Source organism: Equus przewalskii, chromosome 25 (assembly GCF_037783145.1).
Source record: "Equus przewalskii isolate Varuska chromosome 25, EquPr2, whole genome shotgun sequence".
Classification (NCBI taxonomy): Eukaryota; Metazoa; Chordata; class Mammalia; order Perissodactyla; family Equidae; genus Equus; species Equus przewalskii.
In genome coordinates, this window is record NC_091855.1 from 10,810,328 (window position 1) to 10,828,297 (window position 17,970).

Consider the following 17,970-nt stretch of genomic DNA (forward strand, 5'->3'; position numbering starts at 1 on the left):
GAAAACACTTGATCAAATCTGTCCAAATGGTTGTAAAAAGTAAATAAATAATATGCGTACCAGTTACCAAAACCTCTTTGCTTTTATTTGATTTCCACATTATGGAGAAGCAGGCTTAACATGAGTCCTCACCCTTGACCTATCCTCCAGGTGGCGCTGCAGGAGGTGGCTACTCACAGGTCATTCCAATGGAAGAGGTAAAGTATTCTGGGACTTGGGTTTTTTGGGTTTTTTTGCTGGGAAAGATTTGCCCTGAGCTATCATCTGTTGCCAATCTTCCTCTCTTTATTTTCCTCCCCAAAGCCCTGGTACATAGTTGTATATTCTAGCTGTAGGTCCTTCTAGTTCTTCTTTGTGTGCCACTGCCATGGGATGCATACTGACAAATGAATGGTGTGGTTCCTTGCCCGGGAACAGAACTTGGGCCGCCGAAGCAGAGTGCACTGAACTTTAACCACTAAGGTCATCAGGGCTGCTCAGGATTTGGTTGAATCAGACTCCTTGTTATGCTTTTTCCTTCTAGAGATTAACCTTTATTGTAGAGCTGTTAGTGGACAAATCACTTGTTTCTCAGCAGAAGCAACACTTAAAGGAAAAACATCTTAATTTGCAGACTTATAAGACAGCTTAGTTTTTTGACATGACAAGGACTTAAAAGTCTGGTTTTCAGGGGGAATAATAACCTTAAGCAGGTGATCAAATGAAGCATGAGATTGGGAAGAACCAACACTAAGTGAATTCAGGGTAGTAACTACAGAAATGGGAACAATGTATAGGCGTAGAGTTGGGCTGCTCCAGTGTAGTCTTCTTGCTGACTGTTTAAAGGACATGAGTGTGTCCTCAGCAATCCGGTGTTGCTGTTGATCCCGGTGGTGTGGCACTTGTGGTTACTGAGCATGTCACTTGGGGAAAGCACATTTCTTCTGAAGACAGTCAGGAATTGATGTTTGCAAGAGTGCCCTATCTTGGGTGTTCGTCCACTAGCTGTGCTGCCGTTAAGTTTTCCATTGGCTTTACCATAGGGATGATTTGGTTGCAATAGAATGAATGTTGGAAATTTGCAGAGAAGTTGGAAGACTAATGTGGCTTCTGCTCTTTTGTAGTTTAATCTCCACCTCACTGGTGACATCCATGCCATCACTGCAGCTAATAACCTTGTTGCCGCAGCCATCGATGCCCGGATGTTCCATGAACTGACCCAGACAGACAAGGTAGGCTGCTGTGGCACCATGGGCACTTTTGAAAGGGTTGAAGCACCTGAATTAATGTTGGTCCCTTGGGTGCTGATGATGCAAATAGCAAGGCAGTGGGGTTCTGCTCATTTAAAAGCCCTTTTCCTCTTTTTTTTAAGGCTCTCTTTAATCGTTTGGTACCATCAGTAAATGGAGTGAAAAAGTTCTCTGATATCCAAATCCGAAGGTTACAGGTAAGCTTTCTTCTTCCTTCTTCATTTTTTTATTTTTAAATTTTTTTTTTTTTTTTGGAAGATTAGCCCTGAGCTAACATTCCCTGCCAATCCTCCTCTTGCTGAGGAAGACTGGCCCTGAGCTAACATCTTTGCCCATCTTCCTCTACTTTATATGTGGGACGCCTGCCACAGCATGGCTTGACAAGCAGTGCGTAGGTCAGCACCCGAGATCTGAACTGGTGAACCCCGGGCCGCCGAAGCGGAATGTGCGAACTTAACCACTCCGCCACCAGGCTGGCCCCTTCCTTCTTCATTTTTGATATTGTGTGAAATTGAGTGACTGATAAGGAGGTAAAAATCTCCATAGAGTAGCTTATTTTGGATCAAGTTACATCCATAACCATAGTCACAAGGTCATGATATACATAGCAAAGATTGGTGGTAGATGTTATTTCTTGTTTATCTATAAATTATAAGTGGTTAGTCTTGAAATAAATAGAGCACTGATGGCCTGCCCTCAGCTTAGAAGAAGAGTGACATTTCCTGTACAGCGTGGATGGGAATCAGGATGCCATCATGGCAGCATAGCAGCTTTTAGAGTTTGAATCTTGGCCTTTTCAGCATTGGGACCTTAAGCAAGAGTGGTTACTTCTATATTTTACTTGCATTTCTATAACAAATACATAGTCATTAAACATGCTCTGTACCGTATGACCCAGAAAGCCCACTCCTAGGTAATTACCCAAGAGAAATGCAAACTTGTGTTCATACAAAAACGTGAATGTTTTTGGCAGCTCCGTTAATAATCTCCAAAATCTAGAAACAACCCAAATGTCCTATAGTGGATGAAGGGATAACCAAACCGGTACAGCCATGCAGTAAAAAGAAATGAACTCTTGATAAACACAACAACCTGGATGAGTCTTCAAGGCATTATGTTGGGGGGAAGAAGCCAGTGTCAAAAGGTTGCATACTGTATGTTTCCATTTCTGTGACTTTCTCAAAAAGGCAAAGCTCTAGTGATGGAGAACAGATCAATGGGTGCCAGGGGTTAGGGGGCAAGGGAGGATGTGACTATAAAGGGATAGCACAAGAGAGTTTTAAAACTAAAATGCAAAAATATATTCCTATGTTACTTTTACACAGGAAAGAAATTGTATATATGTATTCTTCAGACAGCCTGGCACGTGTGCACATTCAGTAAATGGTATATGCTGCTTATTATCAGTAATAGTTATACTCACTTTATTTTTAATTTTTTGAACTTTGTATTTTGATGCTGTGAGAATAGCTCCCCTTTACCCAGATGCATTAACTGTTTGCATTTGTTTACTTGTTTTACAATTCTGTCAGGATTTATATATATGCATTTTTTCCTGAACTTGAGGAAGAGTGACTTTTCTACAGTTTGATATTCCTTAGCTTATTTTGTTTTCACTCCCCCCACCAATCATAAGCATAAGGTGAGTCAACTATTGCCCTGTTTTATAAATGAGTTCTGTTCTGCCAGGCATGAAAGTACCATGGAAAGAGCAGACAACTTCTAGCCCTACCTCTGCTGATGGAACTTTCTGCAGATGTTGGCAAGGGCTGGACTAGGTGTTTAAATGATCCTTTAAAAAAGCTCTGGGATTTAAAATCAAGGAACTTGTCCAAGGCCACCCTTCCCCGGCCAGGTTGGGACTAGATGCTTGGTCTTCTGTTCCCTGGGTCCCCGGGCGTCCTCTGCTGCTCAGTGTTGTCGCAGTCTGCCCCCTGGGTGCTCCACTGAGAAGGGGCTGTCAACAGCAGGTTCTCATTCCAGCAACTGAGGGGTTTGCTGCCTTCTGTAAACTGTCATGTTGTGGGCTCGTGAGGCTCTTTGACAGGCCAGTGAGCGCCTGCTCTGAAAAGACCTCTGAGGTTTTAAAACCAAGGCCCCTTAGCACAGGAAAGGAACTGTGGGAAGAGAGGGCTTGCTGGAGCCCCCCACTCGGATCTACCAGGAGTTAGAAGAAAGGAGAAACATTTTATATGCATTTTCCATTTCGGGATGTGACTCGGGTACACGTTGTAAATAACTAAAACTTCCAAGTGCTGTAAGAAGGAAAAGGCACACTTTTTGTGCCTTTTGGACCAGTAAGGAGGGGGTGAAAGTACAGTGCTACCTGAAAAGCATGTGAAAGTGATTTACGTTGATTGTTATTGATTGATAGTTAATTTTGCCCTTCAGGTACTTCATTTGAATTGGGGTTCCCCGTTGTCTGATTGAAAAAGCTTCACCCATTGCTTTTTCCTTTCACCATGTTTGGGCTTGCTGAGTTAGTACTGCGCTTCTTGGTCACTCAGCGTCTTTAGGGCTAGATTTAGGGCATGCTCTGGTGCTCAGTTACAGGGACAAGCATGTTGTACCACCTTTGTACATGTGGGAGTAGGAAAAAAAGGTGTAGCCAAAGGGCTCCTAGTTCTCCCTCTGAATTTAACATGGTTTCTATTTCCTAGAGGGGACCCTGTCTGGAGATAGAGATTAATTTTTTTTTCCTTTATTATGCTTCTGTTTGTTTTGTCTTATTTTATGTTTTAATTTTCCTGCCTCTTCAGAAACTAGGCATTGAAAAGACTGACCCCACCACACTGACAGATGAAGAGATAAACAGATTTGCAAGATTGGATATTGATCCAGAAACGATAACTTGGCAAAGAGGTACCAGAGTGGGATGCACCCCATTTGCTGTGGGTATACTGCAAACCCCATGCCCTCCATGAGCGTTGTTCAGATGTGAGGTGCAGAAGCTTGAGTGTCTGTGTTTTCATGCTTAAAGCTTGACTGAGGTGGTGACTTACTCGTTTTTCTGGTCACCTCCATCAGTAGCTTTATTAGCTGTAATCAAACCTCCTTTTGTTGGGGTAGTTGGACATTTGGTTAGCTATTCAGTGTTGATTGGAGTGAGGGTGGTTTTAAGGAAGTTCATGCATAAACCAAAAATAACATTTTGCGAGTTTCATTTTATGCAAAAAGTCTTAGTGTCATAAAGTAGAGAAATTATGTTTAATCACTTCTTGAATCACGTTGCCCTTTATTCTCAGAACTCTTGCCTGGCATAAACGACTTGATTTTTCTTGTAGTTCTCTAGCTTGCCTACTCATTTTGCCTCATTTTATTAAACTCTCTTGTAACAAAGTAGGTAGCCTTCAGGGTTCAAACACTTGGCAATTCAGTGAGTGAGTTGCCTGGTTTCACTGCCATGTGCTGCTTTTCTCCATGGACAGCTGTCACGGCTTAGAGTTTTATTCTGTACCAACGGTGCATCCATCTATCCCGTATCACTGCAGAGAAGGAATTTTTATCCAGTTGTGCGGAATGCAGCTAATGGCAAATTTATTGACTGTTTTTGTGATTTTCGTTGGCTTAGTAACTGTTGGTAGCTAATGGCATTTTAAGATGACTCTCTTAATGTGTAAAAAACCACACTGATATTTCTCTTCCATTGCTTCAGTATTTTTATACAGATGGTATAATGTTTGATGAGGAATAACCTAAAGATCCATCTTAAAAATGTAACATCTCATTCACTTTTCCTTTATTTTATGTCTAATTCATGCTTTCCAAGAAAGTAGAAGCAGACAAGGAAAAGCATAGGTCATACCTATTGACTGGCTATTTTATACAGAGAAGTTAGATACAAGGAACTTGACAGTATATTTTTTGAAAAATAAGGATAGGCTCCAACAACACATTATGTCCTCTTACCAAGTGAGGGGGGTGCATGTCTGTGTCTGGGTGTCTGTGTCTCTGGGTGCTGTATAAGACACTGCTTTTGGTGTTTAAATTATTAGTCTTTATGGAAAATAATTTGGCATGTTATCAAGTGCCTTAAAAACACCCTTCCTCTTTGACCGATTTAGAGTATGAACTGGTATGTTGTTCATTTTGTGTTTTGTTGTTATTATTTGGCATGTTATACAAAAAGCAAAATTGGGAGTACACTAAAATGTTAATGGTAGTTAGTCCTGGGATGTAGAATTAAGATTAGTTAGTTGGTTGATCTTTGCCATGTTTTCCAAGTGTATACAGTTGGATAGATATTGTATCATCAGAACAGAAATTATTTCTTCTATGTGTGCTAAAGGCAGGAGGTCAGTTACCCAGCATGCTTCAAAAGGCATTTGCCCTGGCCCTGAGTTGATGCCTCTTGTGTTTCTCAGGATGGTGTAAGGTCAGTGAGTCATCCCACAGAACAGCAACACAAACCTCAGCCTTTTGAAAAACTGTGGTCTGCTCTGTTTTTCTTGTCATATGGAATATACTTTAAAATAGATTCCAGATTCCTAGTTAATAGGTTGAATTCTCTAAACAGAACAAATCCAAGCCACTCCACATTCCTTTCTTTAAAAATAATTCCTGTATATTTATGGTATGTGAACATCATTTCTTAACTTTAACCCATATTCTAGCTTTGCCATCAATTTTGAAATCAAATATCAATAGTCATTAAGTTAGACTTGTTGCTTCTAAACTCTGCAGATTCCTTTAACTTTGTGGTCCATTTACTAAAAATGGTTCTGTATCTTCCTTTCTACTGTAGTGTTGGATACCAATGATAGGTTCCTGAGGAAGATCACAATTGGACAGGCTTCAACGGAGAAAGGGCACACACGGACGGTAACTCTGTTCCTTTCTAAGTAAATTGGTTCATGTGAACTAGATTCTTGCTGCTTCCCCCCTCCTCCTCCATCCTCTCCCCTACGACTGATACTGCCAGGTGTTGCTCTGCCTTCTCCCTTTTAAAATGGAAGTGAGTAGGTGTGTGGTATTGAGCGCTCCTGACAGCTTTTGCAATAAAGCCCATGTGTCACCTGTGTGTTTTTCCCCCAGCATTTTTTCCTGGAGGTGGAGTGCCCCAAGCGAATAGCCTTGCACATAAATTGTTGAAAATTGCTTCTTTTTTGTGGCCATTTTGCAGTATGTCTCTTCGGTTTCACAGCATCCGTGTTGTTCCCTTGTGTTAGGGAACCATGACCACATGATTACAGGCTGCCTTCACACGGATCGTTGGTCCTGCTAGCACATTTATTTTTAAAAATTGACTACTCAAGGTCTTGGGATAATTAATTACAAATTTTTGCTATTGGAGGATTATTTTCATTCAATTCTTTGTGTTCTACTCTGTTAATTCTTCTCAGCTATTCGTTTAAGCCTCGGATGCAAACAAGGATGGCTTTTGTAGTTCACACATCTGGTTTCACACGGTTTTCCCTGTTCTGTCTTTTCCCTGCCAACAGGCCCAGTTTGATATCTCTGTGGCCAGTGAAATCATGGCTGTCTTGGCTCTCACCAGTTCTCTAGAAGACATGAGAGACAGACTGAGCAAAATGGTGGTGGCATCCAGTAAGAAAGGGGAACCCATCACTACTGAAGATCTGGTGAGTACCCAGGCGCTGGGGACCTGGTAGTGCACCTGTGGCCTTGTCCTGGGCTCTCTCAGCAGTTACCAATAACACAAATTACGCTCTACTTCAAATGCTGCAATTAACAAATCAATTCAATATGATTTTGCTACTTACAAGATAATTATGAAATTTATAAAAAGTACTTCATAGTGAATGATAGGTGGTACGCTCCGGTAATAGACCCAGGTTTCAGGTGGTTTAAGCAACATCTTCAACGTGTCAGTATTTCCAAGAGCCAATGTATGACTTCAACTTGCAGAGAATGAACATCAAGAGTCCAGGTGAGGCCCCTGGTAGCAGAGCTTGGAGTGGCACCCCGGCCCCTCCCCGCAGGAGGCCTCTCTGAACAGAGGCCAGTGACCACTTAGGAACAACTCATTATCCAGTTCATCTGATGGTCCTTTTAGGCTAGTTCTCCACTTCAGGGTTATTCTGAACTGTCTGCATGGTATATGAGGTTTGAAAGGAGATAATCTCATAGATTAATTTTTTAAAAGCCTGTGTTGACATACCCCAAAATGGTTGGCCTGTGATTAGCGATATCACAGTCAGATGAATTCAGAAAAGGGGGCAAACATTAATTTCCTCTTTTCACAGTTAATATGTGTAAGAAAGAAAATTGTTTTAAATTTTTTCTGCCCAGACCAGAAACTTAGAAACTCATTAAAACTGAATATAAGTAGGATCCATAGCTTTATCTTACTTTGTCATCAGTTGGGTCGGCTGTGCAACCACAGTGGCTTACAAGAGGGACCTGATATTTAAGAGTTGGTATTGAACTCCTAGGTAAATTTTCTGTTTCAGCTTTGGGAAACACAGTGAAGTTGGTTTATAGCCATTTCTGACCAGATACTAAAGGTACAAATAATTCATTACTCTAAGAACTAGATTTCCATGCAGTAAACTAGTCTAAAATGGCTTCCTCTCATCAGTCAGCAGCAGAGCTTGATTGAGATGCTTGTTTCCAGAAATTACATGTGAATATCATTTTCCTTCTATCTGTTCTCCCTGCTTAAAATAACTGGTAACTTCATAGCATATCCAGAAGAAAGAAAGACATACATGGATCATCTCGTTCAGGTGAAAGTACTAATTGGTCCAAGATGGCTAAAAACGGGAGACCTAAGAATTTTAAATTTTGGTTTCAAGAGGCTGGCCTTTGTGCCGTACCTACGCTGGTGCCTTTGTTTTGTAGGGAGTGAGCGGCGCGCTGACGGTGCTCATGAAGGATGCAATCAAGCCCAATCTCATGCAGACGCTGGAGGTGAGCCTGGGACTCTTGCCTTCCTGAGCTGGTTTCCATGCTCGCAGTGGAGTGGATGTGAAGCTCACTTTGCTTGGAGAGCCAGAGACCTTCTCTGGCTGCTCATCTCTTTCTTCCCATTCTTTCTCATAGTTGTGACTAGGACATTACTAAAATATAAAAGAGGCGGCTTTGTGTTTCCCCTCTGGGAAGTTGTTTTCTTTTGGACTCCAGCTCACTTTCGTCTGTTGACTGTGTAATTCCTTTTGAAGCAGGACGGGCAGCTTCGTTCCTGATGTCTTGATTTCCACAGGGCACTCCAGTGTTTGTTCACGCGGGACCGTTTGCCAACATCGCGCATGGGAATTCCTCCATCATTGCAGACCGGATTGCACTCAAGCTTGTTGGCCCCGAAGGGTTTGTAGGTGAGTATTTTTGCAAAATCAGGGAATAGACTGTGTTTTTCTTTTAACATCAAAGGAGTTGGGATGGCATTTTTACAGTTGCTTTTCTCCTAACTTACAGTGACTGAAGCAGGATTTGGAGCAGACATCGGAATGGAAAAGTTTTTTAACATCAAGTGCCGGTATTCTGGTCTCCGTCCTCACGTGGTGGTGCTTGTTGCCACTGTCAGGGCCCTTAAAATGCACGGAGGCGGCCCCACGGTGAGGACTGAGAGTTGGAAGAGACTGATTCTCAAGAATGTTCTGAAGGCTACGGGAAGCTGGGTGGCTTGCACCTGTTTCTTCATTAAGCTGCTGTTGTCCTCATGATTAGTAGGGGGCTGAAAGCAAGGGGTGTGCAGATAGTTCCTGTGCTGGCCGCCTTCTCACTCGTGGGCACTACCAGCTCTTGGCATTTTCACTGGGCCAAAGTTGGCATCATGGCCTACCTTTCTGAGGAAAGCCCGATGATATCGAAAGCCTCCAAGGACAGGCACTTGGCTATGCCCACAAAAACCTCCTTTGTGTTCAGACTGTTCTTTTTAAATCTGAGTCCCATTTTCCCTCTAAACAGCGACGCTGGCTGCCAGCCAACCAACCCATTTAGCTGAGACAGAGGTCAGCCCCTGCTTGAGAGGTGCGTGCTGCTGGGGCCACCCGCAGTCTGGAGCAAGAGGGGGAACGAGAACAGTAGATGTGCTCAGACTGGCTCTGGGTGCCAGAGAGAAACAGAGGTCAGGAGGGGTTTATCTTCACCTCTACCCTGAACTTTGTGTTTTCCTGAGTTCCTACTGGTTAGAAATTACACTTTTTATCCTATTATTTTGACACTTTTTCTTCAGCACCTACTTGTGAAGATGTGCTAGTTTTCAGAAATTTTGGCAGAAGTGTTAAATTGCTCTCCTCTAGGAGCTGGTCTGGGACCTTGAGAAGTAAGACCCCTCTCACCTACAGGATCAAATCAGTGTTTCGTAGTGTAGTGATCAGAGTTTCTCCTAGTCTAGCAGTTCTCAAGCATTTTGGTCTCAGAACTTCTAACCATTGGGGGCCTGAAAGAACTTTTGTTTAGGTGGGCTATAGCTATTGGTATTTACTGTATTAGGAATTTAAACTGAGTTACATATTAACATAAATAACATTTTTTTAAATGAAAAGTTACTGTCTTTTCCAGAACAAAATTTAGGCATCGTGCATTTCTCAGGTCTCCTCAGGATCTGGCTTAATTAAAGACTGCCGGCTCCCCACCTTCTGCATTGGAGCTGTTGTCATAGCACATGTCACATGGGCTTTGGGGAAGTCTGTGGTACATTGAGCGAGAGAATGAGAGCGAAAAGGGCCACAGTATCTTAGTATTGTTATGGGGATAGTCTTGACCGCATAGACCCCGTGGGAGGATAGGTCCCCAGACCACGCTGTGAGAATCAAGCCATAACACAACCCCAGCACCCTCTGCAGTCTTGCTTGTCCCCGAGTTAGCAAAAGTAGTCCTAACTCAAGAACCCTCTTCTGCCAGCAGCGCAGGATGACTCCCTTTGCTTCCCGATCGTAATGAGCATTTCTCTCTCTTACGCCCTCTCACACCATCGTACCTCCCTCCCTTCTCTCCTCCTGATCTCATGGTCTGAAAAATGCTGGGCGCTTCACCTGGGCAGCACTGAGACGGGGGCTTCACAGGCACAGCTCTGTCAAGGGCCCAGGCCCACTGCTCACATTGCTTGTGGAGCTACGTGTAAGGCCCAGAACATGGCAGCTCAGGTCCCTGCTTCCTGCCCTGCTTTTCCATGCCCCCTTTTGGAGTTGGAGCACCGTAGTGTCTCTGAGAAATAGGAGCGCACCAAGCTGAAAAGCTGAGGGCTTTTTAATCATTGTCCATTGCCCACAGCGGGGTCCTTGGAATTGGCACCTCCACCCCTGCACTCATCCCTGTGGATGCAGCTGGATGGAGCCACCAGGCACCTCCAGGACAACGAGCTCACTGCTTAAGTATTGTGACACCTTTAAATATCCTCTGATAGAGGAAGATGATCCTGTGTGGTTTTTCCCTCTTGTTTCCCTTGCTCATGCACCCCAGTTCAGCTCCTGAAAGGTGTGGGTTGGCTCTGGGGACCCGCCCATGACCCGTCATAGCCTCCCTTGGTGGACATTTCAAGTGGCCTTTGCAGGACTGACAGCTGCCTCCTCCCCCCACTCACCTTTACTTCCACCCGACTGCTGTGTGCTTCACTCATTGAGGTTATTGCCCCTGCCCAGAACAAAGCCCTCCCCCGCCTGCACAGGTCCATCCTGTCCCACCTCCTTAACTCAGGCCACAAAGGTCTTCTGCTCTGCTCAAAGCATCATTTTTTTTTTTTTTTTCTTTTAGTGGCTCAAGACCGTAGCCATTGATTATCTGTTTTCGTGAGTCAGGAATTTGGGGGTGGCTTAGCTGGGTGATTCCCGCTCCAGGCCTCATTTTTGTTCTGTGTTGTAGGATGGGTCACATGCCCTAAGTCCTTAAGGCAGGAAAGCACATTATACTGTGGACATCCCCGAGCGCACACCCTCTGGGCTTTAACGTGTGGCAAGCACCATTTTAAGCTAAAATCTAATTGTGAATAGAAGATGCCTCTGACTTTGCTTCCTTTCCTTCCAGGTCACTGCTGGGCTGCCTCTTCCCAAGGCTTACATAGAGGAGGTAACTTCCATCATTGCTAACTCCTTGTCCTAGAAAGTACCACCCCAAGTCAGCGTTTCTCACCTGGTCCATTTGGAAATGAGTGAGGGTCGTTCCTGACCCATGACCCAGGATCGTTCCTGGGAGCAAGGGGTGCTGAAAGGCCTGCATTGTGCTCAAGAACTGTCTTAAGTGAAGTAGGAAAGAAGGGCCACTGTTTTAGACGGAACTCCCCACATGTGATGTCAGTACAACCACTGCCCTAGACTCCCGGCAACCGGAAGCAGTTTTGCCCCCAGGGGACGTTTAGCAATGTCTAGAGACATTTTTGATGCCTGCGATTCAAGGTGGAGAGTGCTCCTGGCATCTAGTGAGTAGAGGCCAGGGATGCTGCTAAACATCCTACAGTGCACAGGACAGCCCCTGCAAGAAAGAATTATTTGGCCCCAAATGTCAGTAGTGCTGAGGTTGAGAAACCCTGCGCTAGCCCACTAGAAGCTTCCTCCCATTGTCTTTCCTGCGTTGACTGGTTGATTCCCAAATGCCATTCCAATTAAAAGCAAGTAGGGACCTTTTTTGAAAAGCCTTTTCCTTTGCAGATTTAAATCCATATTAAAGGGCCAGTATGGTCCTTTACCAGGTCAGGATCCTGGTTATTTTTCTAGGCAAAGCTTCCATGAGTTGATTTGGTTTATAGCATCAAGCAAGGGCTCAGAGAAGAATTGTGAGCTCCAACCTTTTTATATTTGTATCATTTGCCATCACAGAAGCATCTCTAGCGCCTGTTTAGGGTGGTTCTATGAGACAGAGGCTCTTAGATGAGTTGGTGAGGTCAGCCGCTATCACTGTTAATTCCATTTTTCTGCCTTTTTAGGAGGCTTTTAAATTGTCAGCCAATACAGGGTCACTGCTCAGGCCGCAGATGAAGTATTTCAGAAGCAGCTAGAAAAGAATTGTTGGTGCCTTGAGTCTGCTGTCTTCTGGGTTACCATTTGCCTTTTATGGTCATTTGTCTGATTCACGCGTGGGAGGGGAATTCACAGTTCTGGCCCTCCTGCGTCCCCGCAGCCTTTCCTGTGTCTAATTAGAGTCACTGCCCCTAACCGGCCCAGCTGGTGTCTTCATTTAAGAAATTCTACTTATTTAAAGCTGTTCTCAATCAGTCTTTCATATTAATTCGTTTTCATGTGACTAGAGGTAAAGAATTAGCAGTGCTCTTTAAAATAGCAACTAAATCCTAATCTCTGTTTTCAATTATTAAAGGGAAAAAAGCATAAGTCGTATGTATGACGATCTCAGTTGTTTTTTACCTTTAACTTACCCCTTTCTTTGCTGTTTTATGGAATTTGCTATTACTGCTGGGGTTTGCTCATGATCCAGTGCATATGTTTTTATATGACTATTATATTTTTATTTTTTAAATATTTAATATATTTTTAAGCTTATAATAATAACATACCCCTTGTAAAAAAAATTAAGCAATACAAGAATATAATATATATGATTTGAGTCCCCTTAGTTTGGTGCATATCTCTCAGCATTTAAAAAAACTTAATGAATATACACATGATTTTTGTATTTGTCCAAAAATGCAGTTAAGCTGTCCATCGTGTTGCAACTTTAGTACATCTCTGTGAGGTTCCCTATTAACACAAATTATCTTGCTTTTCATGACATCTGCATGATAAATATTATTGAGTGTGTATATCGTAATTCACTGGCCCAGTCCCCTATCAAAGGAGGTTTGTGCTGTGTGCAGTTTTCCAATGCTGCAAGCAGTGCTGCAGTGAACATATTTAGACGTATGTTTTGTCAATTACTTTCCTTTAAATTTCATAGTTTTTGGTTCTTAGAGATGGCATTCATCTTCTTTTCTGTTGTCCCTGGTACAGGTTCATGGTTGAGTTCCTTAAAACCTTTGAAAGTATCACTGATTACCTCCTATTTTCTGACAGTACTTATGGCAACCATATAATGAACTCCAGCCACTGTGCTGGGCTCTCTTGGGATGGAAGGGTCTGTGTGATGCTGAGTCAAGTCTGTGTGTACCATTGTGCTGTATGAGTACATAAAATTTATAAACACAGAGTTGCAATATAACTTACTTAAGGGCAACTGATTCCCTTCAAACAGCAAAGAAGCTGTTAAGATATGGTGTGAGGGGCCGGCCCCGTGGCTGGGTGGTTAAATTCGCATGTTCCGTTTCGGTGGCCCAGGGTTTCCCCGGTTCCAGTCCTGGGCATGGACATGGCACTGCTCATCAAGCCATGCTGAGGCGGCATCCCACATGCCACAACTAGAAGGACCCACAACTAAAAAAAATATATACAACTGTGTACTGAGGGGCTTTGGGGAGAAAAAGGAAAAATAAAATCTTAAAAAAAAAAAAACCCAAAAAGATATGGTGTGATGACAGCAGATACACCAGCTCTCGTGTTTTCAGGACAGCCAGAGAATGAGCACAGCTCCGCTCCAGCGTCACAGCCCGGCACAGTGTCTTAGGTCCCACAGCACATGTCAGTGGCCTCTCCTTGGCTTGTCCTGACAGTTAGTGCTTCTGGCTCAAGGAGCCTGGTTCCCTTTTAAGAAGAACTTACAGCTGTCTTCAGTTCTGCTGTCTGACTTCACAGACCTTTCACTATTGTTCTTACAGAACCTGGAGCTGGTTGAAAAAGGCTTCAGTAACTTGAGGAAACAAATTGAAAATGCCAGAATGTTTGGAGTTCCAGTAGTAGTGGCCGTGAATGCATTCAGGTGAGTACAAAGTCTGAGAGTCAGGAGGGACTGTGGGAAATGTCAGAAAACATCTCCTGGAGCTGATTTTATAGCACGGATGCTCACTTTATTTTGTTCTTCAGTGACTGCTGTTGGTCATTAAGCCTGTGCCTTAGGAGCCATTGTTGAGAGCTGTGACATGACAGGCATAGTGCACAGCAAACTCGTCACCTCACCCACTGAGGGCCCAGGGTCACATCTCCCGTGGGTCTCTTCTTCTCCACTGGGTGAAGTGGATCACACACAGGCCTGAGGTTAAAGGTTCTTTTTTGGTCTCTAGAGGCCTTTTGTGCTGACAGAAAGTCACAGCCCTACAGAGTTGCATTATTTCCGTAGGTCCAGTGGGAGGTTATCTTGATGAAGAGTTGAATGTCTTGAGCTGGAAGTGTTCATGCAAGAGGGGACTTGTGTGGGTAGTTTAGGTATTGTAATGCTGGTTTTGGTCTTGTTCTAATGGTCTGATCACAGCAGAATGGGAAGCACAATTTTTAAAAAGCTAGTATTTTATTGATTCTTATGATGTGCCTGGAAGGTTCTAAGTACTTTGCATATATTTACCATCTAAGCCTCGTGATATCCTAATGAAATAAGTGCTATGATTATTCCCATTTACCTGCGTGGAAATTAAGGCACATAAAGCTTAAGTAAGCGGCCGAAAGTCACCCAGCTAGTGACTTGTGGAGCTGGGACTCAAACCCAGGCAGTATTACCTGGTTAGTGTTCATTTTTCAGTGGTTAGTTTGCATGGGTTTTAATGGGAAAAACAAGAAAGATTCTGTCCTCTCCAGCCATCGTCAATGCTTTAACATGAAGCGCTGCCTTTACAGGACAGATACGGAGGCCGAGCTGGACCTCATCAGCCACCTTGCCAAAGCGCATGGGGCTTTCGACGCTGTGAAGTGCACTCACTGGGCAGAAGGGGGCAGGGGGGCCCTGGCCCTGGCTCAGGCCGTCCAGAGAGCAGCTGAGGCACCCAGCAGCTTCCAGCTTCTTTATGACCTCAAGGTGGGTTACTTGCTGTAGGCAAAAACAACGAAACGCACAGTGAGGTTTCTGTGTGGCTGCCTCTGTTTAGAGCCTGTGTTTAGCAGCTTCACGCCTGTGGGTTTGATTCCCACGAAGGTGAGGCACGTGATCACAGCCTAGACTCTTAACTCCACACATCTTTCTTATCAACGCATGTTGCTGCTACTTGGCAGAGTAGGGGGTCCAGGCAGAATGCTCCAGGAGGTTGGCTCACATCCTAACTTTTGAAAAGGCTCCCAATACAGTCACTTTGCTGGCAGGACAAAGGGTTACATAGGGAACCAGGAGTGTAATTCACTGCAGCCTTTAACCCAGGGCACCAGCCACATTATGGCAGGTTGGCAGGGGGCTACATCATGCTCGGAAACGTTTTCTGGCTGCTTCCCGGGAACAGGGGAAAGCAGTGTGCTCCTAAGCTCACCGCCTGGTACGGCTGCCTCAAGTTCAGAGACGCCCTCAGGTGCAAAACCAAAGCACCCTGGCAGGCGTCGGCATTCTCCCCATCACTGAGTCACTTAGATTTCGTCCGGCCCAAGCAGAGCACTAATGTCCGGTGATACAATAACGTCAGTGCCGAGAAAGGTGGTTCTTAGAGGCTGTGTTTGTTTTCAGTTCTCTCCCCGTGCACTTCAGGATGTGATTGGACTTTACTCTGCCCCCAACAGCTGGAAACTTCGTGAGGAACATGCGATGGATGTTGTAGCTAATTCTGCTCATATTCTCTAGGCTGGTTCTTGGCTTGGTTTTTTAAAAGATAATCATAGACTTTCAAAAACAGCCATAAAAAGGTACAAGGAAGAAACCCTGTTAGTCCTGAATTTTAACACTCTTATTTTCTTTGCCCCGTGCAGCTATAATACACTGACAGTTAATTAACATTCTTCTGTTGACATCCACATTTTCCTGTTGCACTTTCATTTCATCTACTTATTTAAAAATCTGTTCAGCCAATCATCTTTTTTAGGAAATGCCATTAACAAAAATTTGCACACAAATCCACAGTGTTTATAGGCACCTTCTCTGACCGCCCATCCGCAGTGCCTGAGTTAGGAAGCCCAGTACTTAACGGCGAACGAGAAGGAAACCTGGAAGAAGCAGCGTAGTGAGAACTTGATAACCCATTTCTACTTGGAACTTTCCTCTGTTCTGACTAACAGGAGGCTGCCACTTTTCCTCTTATTCAGCATCTGTTGGTCTTAAATCATCCCTCAACACAAGTCCTTTTGCTGCAGAAGTTCTCAATGTGCCTTGGCATTTGTAGAGCTCCAATTATAAGATGCATATGAAAGCAATCTCTGTTGCATCTTTATGAAGCCATAACTGAATAGTCACTTTATTCATATCCATTATACAAAGCCCCTTCGTAAATTATCACTTTTTAGTTCAGAGGGGAATTTTTATTTTTATAGATAGATGATTATTCCTTTCAAAAAACAACTCACCCAGTGTGTTCTCTTGGCCTTAGTTGCTAGGGCATACAGAGTCAGATGTATTACCTAATTTCAGTAATTTACTCATCCAAGGTACCTGTGAGTAGCTTTCCTTCCCATTTCCTTTAGGCAGTTTCTCCCTATTTCCGCTGAATCCTAGTGCCCTAAACTAGGCTGCAGCAGCATTTTGGAAGCCAGGCCCCATTTGACAGCTTTGCCCTGGGGGAAACAGCACTGTGGGGCGGAGCCCTCACTACACTGTTGGCCTCCATGCGCCACCCTCTGCTCCAGGTGCCATGGAAGGCACGTCCTTTAACACTATTATCAATGCATGTTGATCAGATAAGTCACTGGGTGGTTTTTTTAATGTGTAGATGATTTTGCTTTTATTACTATTTCTCAGTAACAGCAATTATCAATCAATATGTTGTGTTAAAGATAGCCATCTGCCTCTCATATACAAACCAGGGATTGTGTGGATGGATATTGGTTGTCTTATTTCATAAACAGTATCCCAGGTCTGGTTTCATAGGACACTGATCTCCAGTGTTAGAGCATTAGTTTTTATTTATGAAGAAGTAATTATTGTGGGGTAGTCAGCAATATTGTTTGTGATATACCTCATGAGGTCCTAAATGCACATGCACGTGCTCGTGCACACATGTGCTCGCGCACACACAGACACACATACATATACACATACACAGTAACTTTACCTCTGTGGGACATTTTCCTCTTATAATATCTGGGGCTTTGTATTAAAAGAAAATGTTTCTAACCTGATAAAACTCGGGCTATTGGCATGTCTGTATATGTGTATAAAAACATCTTCTGGCCCTCGTGGGCACTCTGACCTGGAATGTGGCCAGGTCCCAGTTAAGCATCCTCATGTGTCCAGTCATGGTCTCCCCTCTCTTCCCTGTCTGTTAGCTCCCAGTTGAGGATAAGATCAGGATCATTGCGCAGAAGATCTACGGGGCAGACGACATTGAATTGCTGCCTGAAGCTCAGCACAAAGCTGAAGTCTACACAAAGCAGGTAGATGCTGGGTTGGTTTGTTCTTTCAGCTCTTGATAAAGCAGGGCTTGGAGGCGGAGTCCCTGAGTTCTCAGCCCTGCCAGGCACCCCCTGCTTCACTTCTCTGGCGTCAGCCTTTTCTCCCCTGAAAAACTGAGTTTGGATTAGGTGGTCCCGTCCCAAGTTCTTTATCTACCGGTAGATGCTGTATGATGTGAGGAAAAGCCATGAGCAAATATGGAGTCTTAGAAAATCTTGAGAGCCTGCCTTCAGTTGTATCCTCATGTCTGCTCCAAACTGGCATTTTTAATTGCTTATATAGATGAAAATAAGATAGTCACTTGTAGAATACAGCTGTGAGCACTTCCCTCCCTCACCCAACAGAGATTATTGTTATTGTTATTATTATTGATCTGTGAGGTAAAGCTGGATATAAAGGGAGTTAGATGTTTCAAACACCTTGCAGAAGCAGGATCATCAGAAAGCCCAGATGTTGTTTGTTATGTTGCCAGCGTTTCATCTGTCCCACTTCTGCTCCCTTCTCT

At 43.8% G+C, this 17,970-nt stretch overlaps 1 protein-coding gene across 2 annotated transcripts in view; it reads left to right on the forward strand.

Annotated features, from left to right (window-relative positions):
• The window catches only part of MTHFD1 (methylenetetrahydrofolate dehydrogenase, cyclohydrolase and formyltetrahydrofolate synthetase 1), a 61,422-nt gene that overhangs the window by 38,091 nt on the left and 5,361 nt on the right, over window positions 1-17,970 (forward strand). For both annotated transcript variants that reach the window (XR_011532662.1, XM_008533239.2), the window contains exons 13-25: window positions 151-197; window positions 1,104-1,211; window positions 1,352-1,426; window positions 3,989-4,091; window positions 5,974-6,050; window positions 6,671-6,811; window positions 8,034-8,102; window positions 8,395-8,506; window positions 8,607-8,746; window positions 11,157-11,198; window positions 13,831-13,931; window positions 14,780-14,957; window positions 17,339-17,446. Coding sequence is in view for 1 of the 2 variants with exons in the window: in XM_008533239.2 (XP_008531461.1) it covers window positions 151-197; window positions 1,104-1,211; window positions 1,352-1,426; window positions 3,989-4,091; window positions 5,974-6,050; window positions 6,671-6,811; window positions 8,034-8,102; window positions 8,395-8,506; window positions 8,607-8,746; window positions 11,157-11,198; window positions 13,831-13,931; window positions 14,780-14,957; window positions 17,339-17,446 (1,301 nt within the window). In the remaining variant the exon portion in view is untranslated. The remainder of the gene's footprint in view (window positions 1-150; window positions 198-1,103; window positions 1,212-1,351; window positions 1,427-3,988; window positions 4,092-5,973; window positions 6,051-6,670; window positions 6,812-8,033; window positions 8,103-8,394; window positions 8,507-8,606; window positions 8,747-11,156; window positions 11,199-13,830; window positions 13,932-14,779; window positions 14,958-17,338; window positions 17,447-17,970) is intronic.